Genomic DNA, 16,005 nt, shown 5'->3' with positions numbered 1-16,005 from the left:
CAGGAGAAGTTGGCCTGCGCTCCCCCACAAGGAGAGCACACACCTGCAGGAGGCTGGCGCTGCGGGGTGACCGTGTCCGCGAGGAGGCAGGGACGCCCTCCCAGCGCCGGGGCAGGCCTCGCAGCCAGGCGGCTTCAACCCCAGGGGGGCGTCTACCAGGCAGAAGACCCTGGGCACGTTACTTCCCCTCTGCGCCTCAGCTCCTGCGTCCACAGGACAGGAACAAGACGTTCCCGTGTAAGCGAATGACAGAAACACACCAGTGGAGACGTAGTACACTACAGCAGTGTCTGGGTACCGCTTCACTACTCTCCCACCACCCCACCCTGCCACAAACTGGCGCTGTGTGCCCCACGTGGTTCCAGGCAACCAGGCTGGACGGTACTTCATGGGTCAGGCCCAGGAACCGCCTCTGCTCTATGCAGACCAAGGGAAACAAGCTGTGTGGTCAGGAATCCAACCCAGCTGGCTGAGCATTATCGCGAATGCAGACACAGCCCCCAGCGCCACCTCGAAACTGGAAGGCCTTGAGTGTGACAAATTAGCATGCCAGAGCCGGATGGGCGCTGGCAGAAGACACAGAGCCTGAGACAAAGAACTTCATTACTCAGAGTCAACAGCCACAGCCAGAGAACCGGCACGTGCCCTGGCTCGGGCCCAGTTCCACGGGGCACTGCAGGGGCTATGCTGCAGCACAGGAACGCCAAGCCCAGGGCGACAGGCAGTGAGCTGCTCCGGAGGGAAGCAGGACGCTGGAAGGGGGCAGTGTCTCCTCGCCCGGAGCTCACTCCAAGTGACGGAACAAGGTTCTTGTCCCCCTGCCTTCTTTCAAGAGGCCACTTCAGCCTCAACCTGTACTGCTCTCCAGGTTTGTATGGAGCAGCTCAGCCCCACCTGTGGACCCCACGCCCTCTCCCAGGCCACCTGCTGGGTCAGGGCCTCTGCCAGTTCAGTCTGTGTGTGCATGCTGGTAGCTGGTCGGCCTCTCCGAGTTTATTTTCTTTGAATAAAGTCAGTCTGGCTGTGAATTCGTATTCTGTCTCCTCTCCATTCTGCACCCCTTTTCTTACTGTGAGAAGATGGCCGGAAACAGAGATCATTCCACTGCCTGGAGCTGGGAGACACAGGTGCGATCCCCTGTGTACCAACAACAACTAAGTAAATGCAGACAAACGCCTGTGTCTGAATGGAAGAACAACACTGCTACAGCGCCGATTTGCCCCAAATTAAACTTAATTCAATACAATCACAGGAAAAATTCCAACACAATTTTTTTTGACAGAAAGTGACAAGCTAGGGGCTGGCGCTGTGTCACCACGGGTTAAAGCCCTGGCCTGAAGCACCGCCATCTCATATGGGCACTGGTTCTAGTCCCAGCCGCTCCTCTTCTGATCCAGCTCTCTGCTGTGGCCTGGGAAAGCAGTGGAGGATGGCACAAGTCCTTGGGCCCCTGCACCCACGTGGGAGACCCAGAAGAAGCTCCTGGCTCCTGGCTTCAGATCGGCGCAGTCTGGCCCTTGCAGCCATCTGGGGAGTGAACCAGCAGATGGAAGACCCCTCTCTCTACCTTTCTCTGTAACAGTCTTTCAAAAAATAAAGTAAAATCTTAAAAAAAAAAAAAAAAAAAAGAAGAAGTGACATGCTTATTCTCGAGGTCACCTGGAAAGGTAAAGGGCATAAAAGAACCAGAATAAACACTGGAAAAGAAGGGGACAGGAGGGCGTGCGCAACCCGAATCAAGGCTCTGCGTCAGCACGGCACTGGTGGAACGGCAGAAGAGGGTCAGCGGACAGAAGAGTCTGGAATCAGACCCTCACACACGGAAGACGTCTTCAGAACTTCATGGACAATGCATGTTATGAAAATCCTACGAGTGAATTTCAATTTTCGCACCAAAATCAACATTTTAATGCTTTTTCCACAAACTTTCTGAAGTACCCTTAAAGGCACAAAAGCAGTTCACTGGAGAATGAATCCTCAACAAAAGTGCCGGCCAACAGGGAGTCTAACAGCCACTGGGGGACCGAGACTGCTCCAGTCCATAAAGCCCATCTGTCAGATGAGACAGCGGAGACTCCAGACCCGGGACAGGCAGGGCCTGCGCTATGCCCTCATGAGCAGGAAGCAGCTACGGAAGGGGTGCTGATTCTGCACCCTCCGGCAGCCCTTAGGACTAGGGAATGGAGTCTCTGAGGGGGTGACGCAGGCAGGTAGGTAGGGGAAGACTGATTACACCTGTGAGCTGCAAGGCCACGCCTTCACCACGCCTTCACCACACCCCTGTGTGACCTCCAGCCCCAGCCTGACCCCACCTGTACGCCCACCTGCCAATCAGACTATGTAACCACCCCCTCTGGAAGTGGACAAAGGCCCAGCCCTGTGTCCCTGTTTTGTCATTACTGCCCTTTGCTGCCCTTGCTGCCTGAGCCTTCGGGGGCATGGCCTCTGGGCCGCAGGCTCCCTGCTCTCCGCCTGCACGCCTGCTGCACGCGGCTCCTGGCCTGCTCTCGGCTCAGTATGGACCCCAACTCCGTCTCTGGACTTTCCTTCTCCCTCAGATAGAGCCTTCACTCTCCCATGCCTCTCTCACTGAATAAAATCCTTAAAACTGAAAAATAAATAAAAACAAGGATGCCCAATGCAAAAGTCACAAAAACCTCGTCATACGTTTGAACATAAAGCCAATCAAACGTCTACATGAAAAATGCAGAACTACAGAGCTCTCGGGGAAACACACGAGAAACCTTAGTGACCCCGACGTCTGCAGGCAAAGACTGCCACCCCTCGAACGTGGCTCAGACAAGAGAGGATGGACACTGCCAAAATCAAGGTTTCTGCTGTTCAGATGTTCTTCACAGGATGAAGGACCAGGCACAAACGGAGGGAACCTTCTTCCCTCACCCGGAACAGACGTGCACAGAGACTGCGTCAGAACCCTCAACACTCTCCAACGGAAGAAACAACCGTCACCTTCGAAATGGGCAAAAGACCTGGGCAGACGCGCCAGCGAAGGAGAGGCAGGGATGGCAGCGCTCAGCGCCGCACCACAACCGCAGTGCGGAGGCGACCGCAGGGGTAGGGTCTGCCGTCCCAGAGCACGGCCCCACGGACGGGAGGCTGCGCCACAGCCGCACCGGGGAGCTCTGCTGGTGGGCCGGTGAAACGATGACCACTTTGGAACTGGTGTGGCTGTCTCCTAGGACAGGCACCTGCTCTGCGACCCGTCATCCCACGGCTGGCCGTCGGCCCAAGAGAAACGAAAGCACACATCCACACAGACACACACGAAACCAGCCCAGCGACTGCAGCTGCAGAGCCGGAGGCTGCGGCGAACCCGCTGGCAGCAGCTGAGACGCCCACGGCACGGCACGGCACATCCACCCCGTGCGATCCTGCTTGGCACTAAGAGGTGACGAACTAGAAAACACGCAACACAGACGGACTGCAGGACAATTATGCTGAGGGAAACACGCACGCCGCACGCCGCCACTTACACAGAACCATGAAGAGCACACTAAACCGCTCGCACGGTGGGCGCCGGGCCCCGGTACAGAGCCTGTGGGCAAGAGGCTGGCTCTGCTTCTGACTCGGGCAGGGATTTTAAAGGTTGGTATTTATATCAAAACTTACCAACTGTTCACGTTAAATACTGCAGCTTATTATATGTTATTCATATCTTGAAAAGTTATAGAACTGGGACCAGCGCTGTGGCATAATAAGTAAAGCCACTGCCTACAGTGCCAGCATCCCATATGGGTGCCAGTTCTAGTCCTGGCTGCTCCACTTCCCATCCAGCTCTCTGCTGTGGCCTGGGAAGGCAGTAGAAGATGGCCCAAGTCCTTGGGACCCTACACCCACGTGGGAGTCCCAGAAGAAGCTCCTGGCTCCTGGCGTCGGATCGGCGCAGCTCCGGCAGTTGCAGCCATTTGGGGAGTGAACCAATGGAAGGAAGACCTTTGTCTCTGTCTCTCTCTCTCTCACTGTCTGTAACTCTACCTCTCAAATAAAATAAGTAAAATCTTTTAAAAAAACTATGATGGGGGTCGGTACTGTGGCTCACTTGGCTAATCCTCCGCCTGCAGCACCAGCATCCCATATGGGCACTGGGTTCTAGTCCCAGCTGCTCCTCTTCCAGGCCAGCTCTCTGCTGTGGCCCAGAAAGGCAGTGGAGGATGCCCAGGTGCTTGGGCGCCTGCACCTGCGTTGGAGACCAGGAGGAAGCACCTGGCTCCTGGCTTTGGATTGGCATAGTTCCGGTCGTAGTGGCCATTTGGGGGGTGAACCAATGGAAGAAAGAGCTTTCTATCTGTGTCTCTCACTGCCTAACTCTATCTGTCAAAAAAAAAAAAAAAAAAAAAAAAACACCAGGGTGAAACTGAGACAAAACTTGAGGTTAAGCTGTGGCACGGGTCAGAGGGAGAGACAGAGGAGCTGCCAGCAGGGGCTGCACACGCGCACAGCACTTCAGAGCTGCACCGTCTCCCTGACTTCTCACCCACATCTTCAGGCTTGGGCCCCCTGCCTGCTCTTCAGAGCCACCCCCCAGCACGCGCCTGACCACGTGGTGTTCAGAGAAGGAACAGGCAGATGCTGCCCACCAGCTGTTCGCCGTGGCGGGGACTCACTGGTGAACTGTACCTCAACTGGAAGCCACACTTCAGAAACTACCACGAGCTTCCGACTGTTAGGAACTATCACCTGCGGCAAGCACTCCTCATGTCCAACCCTTTACCACTCCTCAGCGGCGGCGAACAGGCAGCACGAGCCGCACAGAGGCAGTGCGCCCAGGCCCCCTTACCGCCCAGAAGCCACCACAGCAAGGGGATGAATCCCGGGCTCTCGCTGATGTACTTCAGGCCTTTCAGGTTGATGCTCACGTTGTACAGGGACATCAGCATGAGCCTGCAATACAAAGGAAACGGGATGAGATGTGGGCCTGCCCAGCCCGCCTTTCACCCTGCGCACGTCTCCCACCAGGCCCAGCACATCAGGCGGTCTCCTAACACTTCAGAGAAGACCAGGGAACTCTGGCCATGACGTCACCTTCCGCAGACTCACCCACACAACCTAGAGACAAAGGCAGAGAGGGTCCGACAGGAGACCCACACGCCGCAGCCACTGCTCAGCAGCCTCTCAAAGTCCACCTCTCACCTAAAACCCAGCAGGGCCTTCTCCTGCAGTGAGCAGTACAGGCGACACCGAGTGATCCCGTCGGGCCACACACGCCGGCACGGCCCGCACAGTCCCTGACGGCCAGCAAAGCAGTCTCCAAGGGAAAGGGGTTTCACACCCTGGGCTGGGAGCCGGACCCCAGCTGGCAATGCAGAATCTGCTGAGGGAAGAAACTACAGGATTTTGCTTTCTGAAAATACTTCAAACTGCAGAGATCCTAATCACTCCACACTACAAAGCAACAACAACAAAAAGCCTGGACGTGTATTTTTGCAAAACATTTAAAATAGTGAAAGCGCTTGCAAGAAATGAAAACACCTCTGACTAGGACGCGGGGGAACACAAACTCTGCGGGGCTGAGCACACAGGACAACAGCAAGCAGAGGCCTGAGCGTCAGCGACAGAAAAGCTGCGGCAGACACAGACAGCGCTAGACCACAGACCCTGCACAAAACTGGAAGAGAGCGAACTCCCAAGCTGAACACCGCCTCACACTTTTGGCAGAAACAATTTTAATGTCAAGTACCAGGACAGGAGCTCCCCCAGGATCCTGGATGCTGAAAGGACCCTCCTCCTGGTCTTCAAGAACTCCAAGAACATGGAACTAATAAAGGTACATCTGTGGGGGCTGGCGCTGCGGCAAAGCAGGTAAAGTCGCTGCCTGCAGTGCCAGTGTACCACATGGGCGCCAGTTCAAGTCCCGGCTGCTCCACTTCTGATCCAGCTCTCTGCTGTGGCCTGGGAAAGCAGTGGAAGATGGCCCAAGTGCTTGGGCCCCTGCACCCACCTGGGAGACCCGGAAAAAGCTCCTGGCTCCTGGCTTCAGATCGGCGCAGCTCCAGCCATTGCAGCCATCTGAGTGAAGCAGCAGATGGAAGACCTCCCCACCCCTCTCTGCCTCTGCCTCTCTGTAACTGCCTTTCAAATAAAGTAAATATTTTTTTAAAAAATCTAAGTCTGTAATAAAAACCGCAGTAACACACATGAACTAGACTGTAAGCCTGCACCAAATCAACCACAGTGCAGAAGTCCTCAGGCACTACAGGTATCAGCTGCAGACAGAAAACACGTGTGTCTGATAGGCAGGAGTCGTCTTAAAAATATTTACTATTTAGGAGGCCGGCACTGGGGTAGCCGCCGCCTACTACCCCCACATTCCCCACCACCACCACCACCAGCCAGAAGTCCCTGGGCCGAGTGCCATTCCAGGCTGTGTCCACGGGGACCCACAGAGCAGTTACCGGGAGCGTCCGCACAGGCAGACAGGCCAGTCTTCTCTGGGTCTTCAAACCAAAGCTACCATCTGGGGACGACCACAACAGGGGCAAACTTCAGAACGTACGTCCAGCTGAAATTCTTCAGACTGCCATTTAGGGTTTTTTGTTATTATTTATTTGAAAGCTAGAGTTACAGAGAAAGAGGGAAAGACAAAGAGAGGTCTCCCACCTGCTGGTTCACTCCTCAAACGGTAGCAATGGCCAGGGCTGGGCCAGGCCAAAGCCAGGAGCTTCTTCCAGGGCTCCCACATGGGTTCAGGGGCCCAAGGCCCTGGGCCATCCTCTGCTGCTTTCCCAGGTGCATTAGCAGGGAGCTGGACAGGAAGTGCAGCTTGAATCGGTGCCCACAAAGGGTGCCGGCGCTGCAGGAGGCAGCTTAACCAGCTATGCCACAGTGCTGGCCCGCCATTTAGTGTTTTCTTTCTTTCTTTCTCTTTCTTTCTTTCTTTCTCTCTTTCTTTCTCTCTTTCTTTCTAACAGGCAGAGTTAGACAGTGAGAGACAGAGAGAAAGGTATTCCTTTTTCCGTTGGTTCACCCCCCAAATGGCCACTACAGCCAGCGCGCTGCGCCAATCCGAAGCCAGGAGCCAGGTGCCTCCTCCTGGTCTCCCATGCGGGTGCAGGGCCCAAGCACTTGGGCCATCCTCCACTGCACTCCCGGGCCACAGCAGAGAGCTGGACTGGAAGACAAGCAACCGGGACAGAATCCGGCGCTCTGACCAGGACTAGAACCCGGGGTGCTGGCACCACAGGCGGAGGATTAGCCAAGTGAACCGCGGCGCTGGCCTGCCATTTAGTTTTAATGTGATTAAAAACAACTCACAAACTGACAGACGTATTTAAAATCTTGTATTGGGTCAAAATCAGTCATCTTTAAGAAGTTAAATGGAACAAATGTAACTGTGATGTTGATGGTGTAACCTGAGACCTGTGTCACTGCAGGTTACAGCTCACAGAGCTCAGACTTCCAGGTCACACAGGGGTCAGCCGAGACAAACCTAGGATGGCTTTGCTTCCTATGCAAACACTCACTGACTCCGCATTTCTATCCCAATCAAATATTTCTAAATAATGTCTGCACGCCGGGTTCTAGTCCCGGTCGGGGCGCCGGATTCTGTCCCGGTTGCCCCTCTTCCAGGCCAGCTCTCTGCTGTGGCCCGGGAGTGCAGTGGAGGATGGCCCAAGTGCTTGGGCCCTGCACCCCATGGGAAACCAGGAGAAGTACCCGGCTCCTGGCTTCGGATCAGCGCGGTGCGCAGGCCACAGCATTCCAGCCGCAGCAGCCATTGGGGGGTGAACCAACGGGAAAAGAAGGAAGACCTTTCTCTCTGTCTCTCTCTCACTGTCCTCTCTGCCTCACCAAAAAAAAAAAAAAAGAAGAAGAAGAAGAAGAAGAAGTCATTTCTCAAAATAGTGTACTAGTGAGTCAGGCCTTTTCTTCCAATGACAAAAAGTGGGCAAATGCTGCCCACACCAAAACACTCAGCAGAAAGCCCACAGCACATGGGACTGAGGGGCTCGAAACTGCCACCCCCCTCTTGTTCATAACCTTGAGCATTAGGAACAAGCAACGTTGACACAAGGCCCGCCGCCGCAGAGTAAGTAGATACTGGTGACTCAAAATGCCAACAACACAGGCACCGCCCCTCGACCAAAAAGCTGCTCTTTCCTCCCAGACACAGGGAGTCAGAGTGCTCCACGCCTGCTCTCCTCCCAGACACAGGGAGTCAGAGTGCTCCACGCCTGCTCTCCTCCCAGACACAGGGAGTCAGAGTGCTCCACGCCTGCTCTCCTCCCAGACACAGGGAGTCAGAGTGCTCCACGCCTGCTCTCCTCCCAGACACAGGGAGTCAGAGTGCTCCACGCCTGCTCTCCTCCCAGACACAGGGAGTCAGAGTGCTCCACGCCTGCTCTCCTCCCAGACACAGGGAGTCAGAGAGTGCTCCACGCCTGCTCTCCTCCCAGACACAGGGAGTCAGAGTGCTCCACGCCTGCTCTCCTCCCAGACACAGGGAGTCAGAGTGCTCCACACCTGCTCTCCTCCCAGACACAGGGAGTCAGAGGGTGCTCCACGCCTGCTCTCCTCCCAGACACAGGGAGTCAGAGAGTGCTCCACACCTGCTCTCCTCCCAGACACAGGGAGTCAGAGTGCTCCACGCCTGCTCTCCTCCCAGACACAGGGAGTCAGAGGGTGCTCCACGCCTGCTCTCCTCCCAGACACAGGGAGTCAGAGGGTGCTCCACGCCTGCTCTCCTCCCAGACACAGGGAGTCAGAGTGCTCCACACCTGCTCTCCTCCCAGACACAGGGAGTCAGAGGGTGCTCCACGCCTGCTCTCCTCCCAGACACAGGGAGTCAGAGTGCTCCACGCCTGCTCTCCTCCCAGACACAGGGAGTCAGAGTGCTCCACGCCTGCTCTCCTCCCAGACACAGGGAGTCAGAGAGTGCTCCACGCCTGCTCTCCTCCCAGACACAGGGAGTCAGAGTGCTCCACGCCTGCTCTCCTCCCAGACACAGGGAGTCAGAGTGCTCCACGCCTGCTCTCCTCCCAGACACAGGGAGTCAGAGTGCTCCACACCTGCTCTCCTCCCAGACACAGGGAGTCAGAGGGTGCTCCACGCCTGCTCTCCTCCCAGACACAGGGAGTCAGAGTGCTCCACGCCTGCTCTCCTCCCAGACACAGGGAGTCAGAGTGCTCCACGCCTGCTCTCCTCCCAGACACAGGGAGTCAGAGGGTGCTCCACGCCTGCTCTCCTCCCAGACACAGGGAGTCAGAGAGTGCTCCACACCTGCTCTCCTCCCAGACACAGGGAGTCAGAGTGCTCCACACCTGCTCTCCTCCCAGACACAGGGAGTCAGAGTGCTCCACGCCTGCTCTCCTCCCAGACACAGGGAGTCAGAGGGTGCTCCACGCCTGCTCTCCTCCCAGACACAGGGAGTCAGAGTGCTCCACGCCTGCTCTCCTCCCAGACACAGGGAGTCAGAGGGTGCTCCACACCTGCTCTCCTCCCAGACACAGGGAGTCAGAGAGTGCTCCACACCTGCTCTCCTCCCAGACACAGGGAGTCAGAGTGCTCCACACCTGCTCTCCTCCCAGACACAGGGAGTCAGAGTGCTCCACGCCGGCTCTCCTCCCAGACACAGGGAGTCAGAGGGTGCTCCACGCCTGCTCTCCTCCCAGACACAGGGAGTCAGAGTGCTCCACGCCTGCTCTCCTCCCAGACACAGGGAGTCAGAGTGCTCCACGCCTGCTCTCCTCCCAGACACAGGGAGTCAGAGGTGCTCCACGCCTGCTCTCCTCCCAGACACAGGGAGTCAGAGGGTGCTCCACGCCTGCTCTCCTCCCAGACACAGGGAGTCAGAGTGCTCCACGCCTGCTCTCCTCCCAGACACAGGGAGTCAGAGTGCTCCACGCCTGCTCTCCTCCCAGACACAGGGAGTTAGAGGGTGCTCCACGCCTGCTCTCCTCCCAGACACAGGGAGTCAGAGAGTGCTCCACGCCTGCTCTCCTCCCAGACACAGGGAGTCAGAGTGCTCCACGCCTGCTCTCCTCCCAGACACAGGGAGTCAGAGGGTGCTCCACGCCTGCTCTCCTCCCAGACACAGGGAGTCAGAGAGTGCTCCACGCCTGCTCTCCTCCCAGACACAGGGAGTCAGAGTGCTCCACGCCTGCTCTCCTCCCAGACACAGGGAGTCAGAGTGCTCCACGCCTGCTCTCCTCCCAGACACAGGGAGTCAGAGAGTGCTCCACACCTGCTCTCCTCCCAGACACAGGGAGTCAGAGTGCTCCACGACCTGCTCTCCTCCCAGACACAGGGAGTCAGAGTGCTCCACGCCTGCTCTCCTCCCAGACACAGGGAGTCAGAGTGCTCCACGCCTGCTCTCCTCCCAGACACAGGGAGTCAGAGTGCTCCACGCCTGCTCTCCTCCCAGACACAGGGAGTCAGAGTGCTCCACGCCTGCTCTCCTCCCAGACACAGGGAGTCAGAGTGCTCCACGCCTGCTCTCCTCCCAGACACAGGGAGTCAGAGTGCTCCACGCCTGCTCTCCTCCCAGACACAGGGAGTCAGAGGTGCTCCACGCCTGCTCTCCTCCCAGACACAGGGAGTCAGAGTGCTCCACGCCTGCTCTCCTCCCAGACACAGGGAGTCAGAGTGCTCCACGCCTGCTCTCCTCCCAGACACAGGGAGTCAGAGTGCTCCACGCCTGCTCTCCTCCCAGACACAGGGAGTCAGAGTGCTCCACGCCTGCTCTCCTCCCAGACACAGGGAGTCAGAGTGCTCCACGCCTGCTCTCCTCCCAGACACAGGGAGTCAGAGGTGCTCCACGCCTGCTCTCCTCCCAGACACAGGGAGTCAGAGTGCTCCACGCCTGCTCTCCTCCCAGACACAGGGAGTCAGAGGTGCTCCACGCCTGCTCTCCTCCCAGACACAGGGAGTCAGAGGGTGCTCCACGCCTGCTCTCCTCCCAGACACAGGGAGTCAGAGGTGCTCCACGCCTGCTCTCCTCCCAGACACAGGGAGTCAGAGTGCTCCACGCCTGCTCTCCTCCCAGACACAGGGAGTCAGAGAGTGCTCCACGCCTGCTCTCCTCCCAGACACAGGGAGTCAGAGTGCTCCACACCTGCTCTCCTCCCAGACACAGGGAGTCAGAGTGCTCCACACCTGCTCTCCTCCCAGACACAGGGAGTCAGAGTGCTCCACGCCTGCTCTCCTCCCAGACACAGGGAGTCAGAGTGCTCCACGGCTGCTCTCCTCCCAGACACAGGGAGTCAGAGGGTGCTCCACGCCTGCTCTCCTCCCAGACACAGGGAGTCAGAGAGTGCTCCACGCCTGCTCTCCTCCCAGACACAGGGAGTCAGAGTGCTCCACGCCTGCTCTCCTCCCAGACACAGGGAGTCAGAGTGCTCCACGCCTGCTCTCCTCCCAGACACAGGGAGTCAGAGTGCTCCACGCCTGCTCTCCTCCCAGACACAGGGAGTCAGAGTGCTCCACGCCTGCTCTCCTCCCAGACACAGGGAGTCAGAGTGCTCCACGCCTGCTCTCCTCCCAGACACAGGGAGTCAGAGAGTGCTCCACGCCTGCTCTCCTCCCAGACACAGGGAGTCAGAGTGCTCCACGCCTGCTCTCCTCCCAGACACAGGGAGTCAGAGTGCTCCACGCCTGCTCTCCTCCCAGACACAGGGAGTCAGAGTGCTCCACGCCTGCTCTCCTCCCAGACACAGGGAGTCAGAGTGCTCCACGCCTGCTCTCCTCCCAGACACAGGGAGTCAGAGAGTGCTCCACGCCTGCTCTCCTCCCAGACACAGGGAGTCAGAGTGCTCCACGCCTGCTCTCCTCCCAGACACAGGGAGTCAGAGTGCTCCACGGCTGACATGTACAAGTCACTCAAGGAGAGAAGAAACTACCTTCCACCTCACCTGAGAAGAAAACCCACTGCGACACAGAAATAACAAAGGAAAACACGGCCAGTACGCCAGAGCAAACTAGCAACAATAAACAAGAAAAGAGAATGATTTCAAGTGACGTCCACCACCCAGAAACTAAAATCTGAAGGAGCCGAAAGATTACCATTAAGTAATTGTGAAGGACAGAAAATAGTAATTTTCACACACACACACACACACACACACAAACATGGGGTTTCAGAGAGAAGCAACGGGCACAATAATACAATCAGGTGTTTTCAGACCAAACAACCATTAACCAAGAACTCGCAGGGAGGAACACAACAACCAACTACGTAACACGCCTGGTGCTCTTCTTATTCTGTTTATCCATTCACTTTATTTACTTAAAGACAAAGAGATAGATCTTCCATCTGCTGGTTCATCCCCCAAACGTCTGCATAGCAGGGGCCAGGCCAGCAGCCCCAAGTCAGGAACTGCATCTGATGCCACGTGGGTGACAGGGGCTCCAGGGCTTGGGCCACCACTGCTGCCCCCCAGCCAGGTCGGCAGGAAGCCAGACCAGAAGCAGAGGCAGGCTCCACCCGGGCAACGGGACATGGGCATTCCAGGCCACAGCCTGACCTGTGCCACAACGCCCACCCCAGCATACCTGCTTCAGATTCTCAGTCCTCTCCACCCGAGTTAGAACGCAAACATCGGAAGGTCTGTACCAGCCGTGACGCTAATCAGAGCGCTGTCAGCTTCAGCTGGTACAGAGCACTGACTAGTGCAGAAAGCACTGGAGAACACGGCCACCTCCGGGGAGAATGGAAACGCGACCCCACGGTGGAACTCTCGTGAGCACCACCCGATGTGTACTTCAGGGAGCAGTGGCCACGGTCATCCCGATACCTGGAACAGCCACGCATTCTCCTCCTAAGATTTACTTATCTAGTTGAAAGGCAGAGTGACAGATCCTCCTCCTGTGGGTTCACTCCCGAAATGCCCATGACAGCCAGAGGCCAGGAGCTCCACTTGGGGCTCCCAGTGAGTGACCACTCCAGTCCAGGGCGCAGGAGTCCCGAGCACCGCTCAAGCCGAGCACAACACCTGCTCTGAGACAGGCCAGGTCTACACGCCCTAACCACGTGACGCCCAGAGCCGTGCAGCTGTGCGCTCCTGTGCGGCGGCAGCAGCTTCCACGCGTGTTCTTCCACACCACCTGGAGAGAACCCCTTCACTATCGTGTCCCCCGATCTAACCACAATTCACTTCTCTGTTCTCCAGCCACAGACGTGAGTTCATTTCCTCATCCGCGCTAGGACAACACAGCTGCCGTGTTTCCTGGGCAAGCATCCTGATGTTCCTACGCACAAGTGGACAGAAGAGGCCTGAGCCTCTGCCCCAGGACTGCGCGTCTCTCTGCTACCCTGCCAGCAGAGACACAGGAGAGCTCTACTGGGGCCTCCCGTCCAATCCAAAGCTTGGGACTGGTTTTTTTTTTTTTTTTCAACAAGATGGAATAAAAAGTTATCTCATTATGGTTATATGGTTATAATCTGCATTTTCCTGATTACTGTCAAGACCCTATTACGGGCAGGTGTTTGAAAGAGCAGTTACTTTGCTACTGGGACAGCACACCCCTTAGCACAGTGCCCAGGTTCAAGTCGGAGCCCCACTTCCAGCTCCAGCTTCCTGCCACTGTGCGGCCGCAGGAGGCCGCAGGGGACGCCAGCTCAGTACTCTGGTTCCTCCCAGACACAGGGACCTGTGACAGCCGCGTGGCATGTGGGCTCCCGGCCCAGGCCAGGCTGTTACGGCATTTGGAGATTGCAAATCAGTCACACTTGAAGATCCCGTTCAGTTGTCGTTAAGCCAGCCATGGCCGGCGCTGCGGCTCACTAGGCTAATCCTCCACCTGCGGCGCCAGCACACCAGGTTCTAGTCCCGGTCGGGGCGCCGGATTCTGTCCCGGTTGCTCCTCTTCCAGGCCAGCTCTCTGCTGTGGCCCGGGAGTGCAGTGGAGGATGGCCCAAGTGCTTGGGCCCTGCACCCCATGGGAGACCAGGAGAAGCACCTGGCTGCTGGCTTCAGATTGGGGAGTGAACCAGCAGACAAGAGATCTCTCTGACTTTCAAATAAAATGAAATTTAGATTTTTTTAAAAGTCAACCTTTTTTCTTTAAAAAAAAAAAAAAAAGGAAAGTTTATAGGGAATGAGAGACAAGCAAGGCACACCCTGCACACAGTGGACTCTAACACTCTCCACACTGACCTTGAAAATGCTGTCAATGCTTCAACTCATCTTGTGGAATTACTTCTAGAAGCAATCAAAAAGCACTCCAACTATCCCTGCTACGTTCTGTCTTGGGGGGGGGGGGGGCTGTGGGGGGTCAGATCTGCAGATCCAGCAGGTGGTCCCTCAGGGTGCCTGCTCCCTGAGGGTGCAGGTTTGGCCACACAGGTTTGCTCTCAGGGGTGAGCCGCTCCCTGCTCAGCTGGGGGTGAGCAGCCTTCTCCCTGGCAAAGTGGCTGGGATGAGGATAAAGCAGCAGCAACTCACTCAGGGGGCAGCAACCAGGAGAGGCCAAACCCCATGGCCTCTCCACACTCCTCCCATCTCACCCCCTGCCTGAACTAGAGCCAGCCCTGCGCAGCCCATCCTCCCCCGGCCCCTCCCTGGCAGCCCTCTCACCGTTCCTCTGGCCCTGACGGTGAACACGATGCCACTGGACAGCCCATGCCACAGCTCAGACCATGCCACAGCTCAGACCATGCCACAGGACAGCCCATGCCACTGGACAGCCCATGCCACAGGACAGCCCATGCCACAGGACAGCCCATACCACTGGACAGCCCATGCCACAGGACAGCCTGTGCCACAGGACAGCCCATGCCACTGGACAGCCCATGCCACAGGACAGCCCATGCCACTGGACAGCCCATGCCACAGCTCAGACCATGCCACTGGACAGCCCATGCCACAGCTCAGACCATGCCACTGGACAGCCCATGCCACTGGACAGCCCATGCCACAGGACAGCCCATACCACAGCTCAGACCATGCCACTGGCACACCCTCAGAGCTGAGGCAAGCCAGGAACACAGAATCAGATTCTGAATGAGTCATCCACAAAGATTTCAAGCTAGGGGCTGGCGCTGTGGCGTAGCCTGTAGTGCCTGTCTGCGGTGCTGGCATCCCACTGGGTGCCTGAGTCCGGGCTGCTCCACTCCCATCCAGCTCGCTGCTAATGCACCTGGGAAAGCGCAGAAGATGGCGCTAGTCCCTGGGCCCCGTACCCACGCAGGTACGGAAGCTCCTGGCTTCGGCCTGGCCTAGCCCTGACCATTACAGTCATTTGGGGAGTGAACTGATAAATGGACACCCCCCCCCCCACTCTGTGATTCTTTCAAGTAAATAAATAAATCTTTTTTAAAAAGAAGATATTCAGGGCTGGCGCTACGGCACAGCAGGCTACACCTCTGCTTGCAGCACTGGCTATGTGACCTGGCCCATATGGGCCCAGCTTGTGTCCCGCTGTTCCTCAGATCCACTCTCTGCTGTGGCCTGAGGAAGCAGCAGAAGATGGCCCAGTGCTTGGGCTCCGCACCCACATGAAGACCCAGGGGAAGCTCCTGGCTCCTGGCTCCAGACCGGCCCAGCTCCAGCCACTGGGAAGCAGACGGAGACCTCCCTCTCTGTCAGTCCTGTCTGAAACTCCACCTCTCACGGGAGCAGTTTCCCTTCAGTTTCAGATGAGACCCTGGCCTTTGGATGCTTGAACTGATGTTGGGCTAAGACCTGGGGACTTCGGGGCATGAAGTGAATGTGTGCTGCATTGTGTGATGGCCACAGTGGACACTACGGTGTCTCGAAGGCCCATGTGTTGGAGGCGTGGCCCCAGTCTTGTGTCAGCATGAGTGGATGAATGCTAGTGGCTGGTTCAATTACAGTGACTGGAAGGTGAGCCTAGTGGGGGGTCACGGGGTCACGGGGGGCCCTTGGAAGGCGGTTCTGGGAGAGGGTTCGCACAGCCTCTGCTCCCGCCTCTCCCTGGGGCCCTCCTGCGAGCATTCCGTCAGCTCACCAGCTGCCAGACCAGCAGCCGCCTATCTCGGAGCCACACTACGCCCTCCTTCAGGAGCGCAGGTGTTTTAGTTAACGCACA

The 16,005-nt window shown here is 57.2% G+C and overlaps 1 protein-coding gene across 9 annotated transcripts in view; it reads right to left on the bottom strand.

Moving 5' to 3' along the window:
• HSF2BP (heat shock transcription factor 2 binding protein) overlaps positions 1 to 16,005 on the bottom strand; it is an 86,822-nt gene that overhangs the window by 32,576 nt on the left and 38,241 nt on the right. For all 9 annotated transcript variants that reach the window (XM_051830138.2, XM_051830140.2, XM_051830139.2 and 6 more), the window contains one exon: positions 4,799 to 4,902. In XM_051830138.2, coding sequence (XP_051686098.2) covers positions 4,799 to 4,902 — 104 coding nt within the window. The remainder of the gene's footprint in view (positions 1 to 4,798; positions 4,903 to 16,005) is intronic.

This window comes from Oryctolagus cuniculus, chromosome 4 (assembly GCF_964237555.1).
Source record: "Oryctolagus cuniculus chromosome 4, mOryCun1.1, whole genome shotgun sequence".
NCBI classification, from domain to species: domain Eukaryota; kingdom Metazoa; phylum Chordata; class Mammalia; order Lagomorpha; family Leporidae; genus Oryctolagus; species Oryctolagus cuniculus.
Note: the sequence above shows the minus strand (reverse complement) of the source record. Positions and strands in the feature narration are given on the sequence as shown.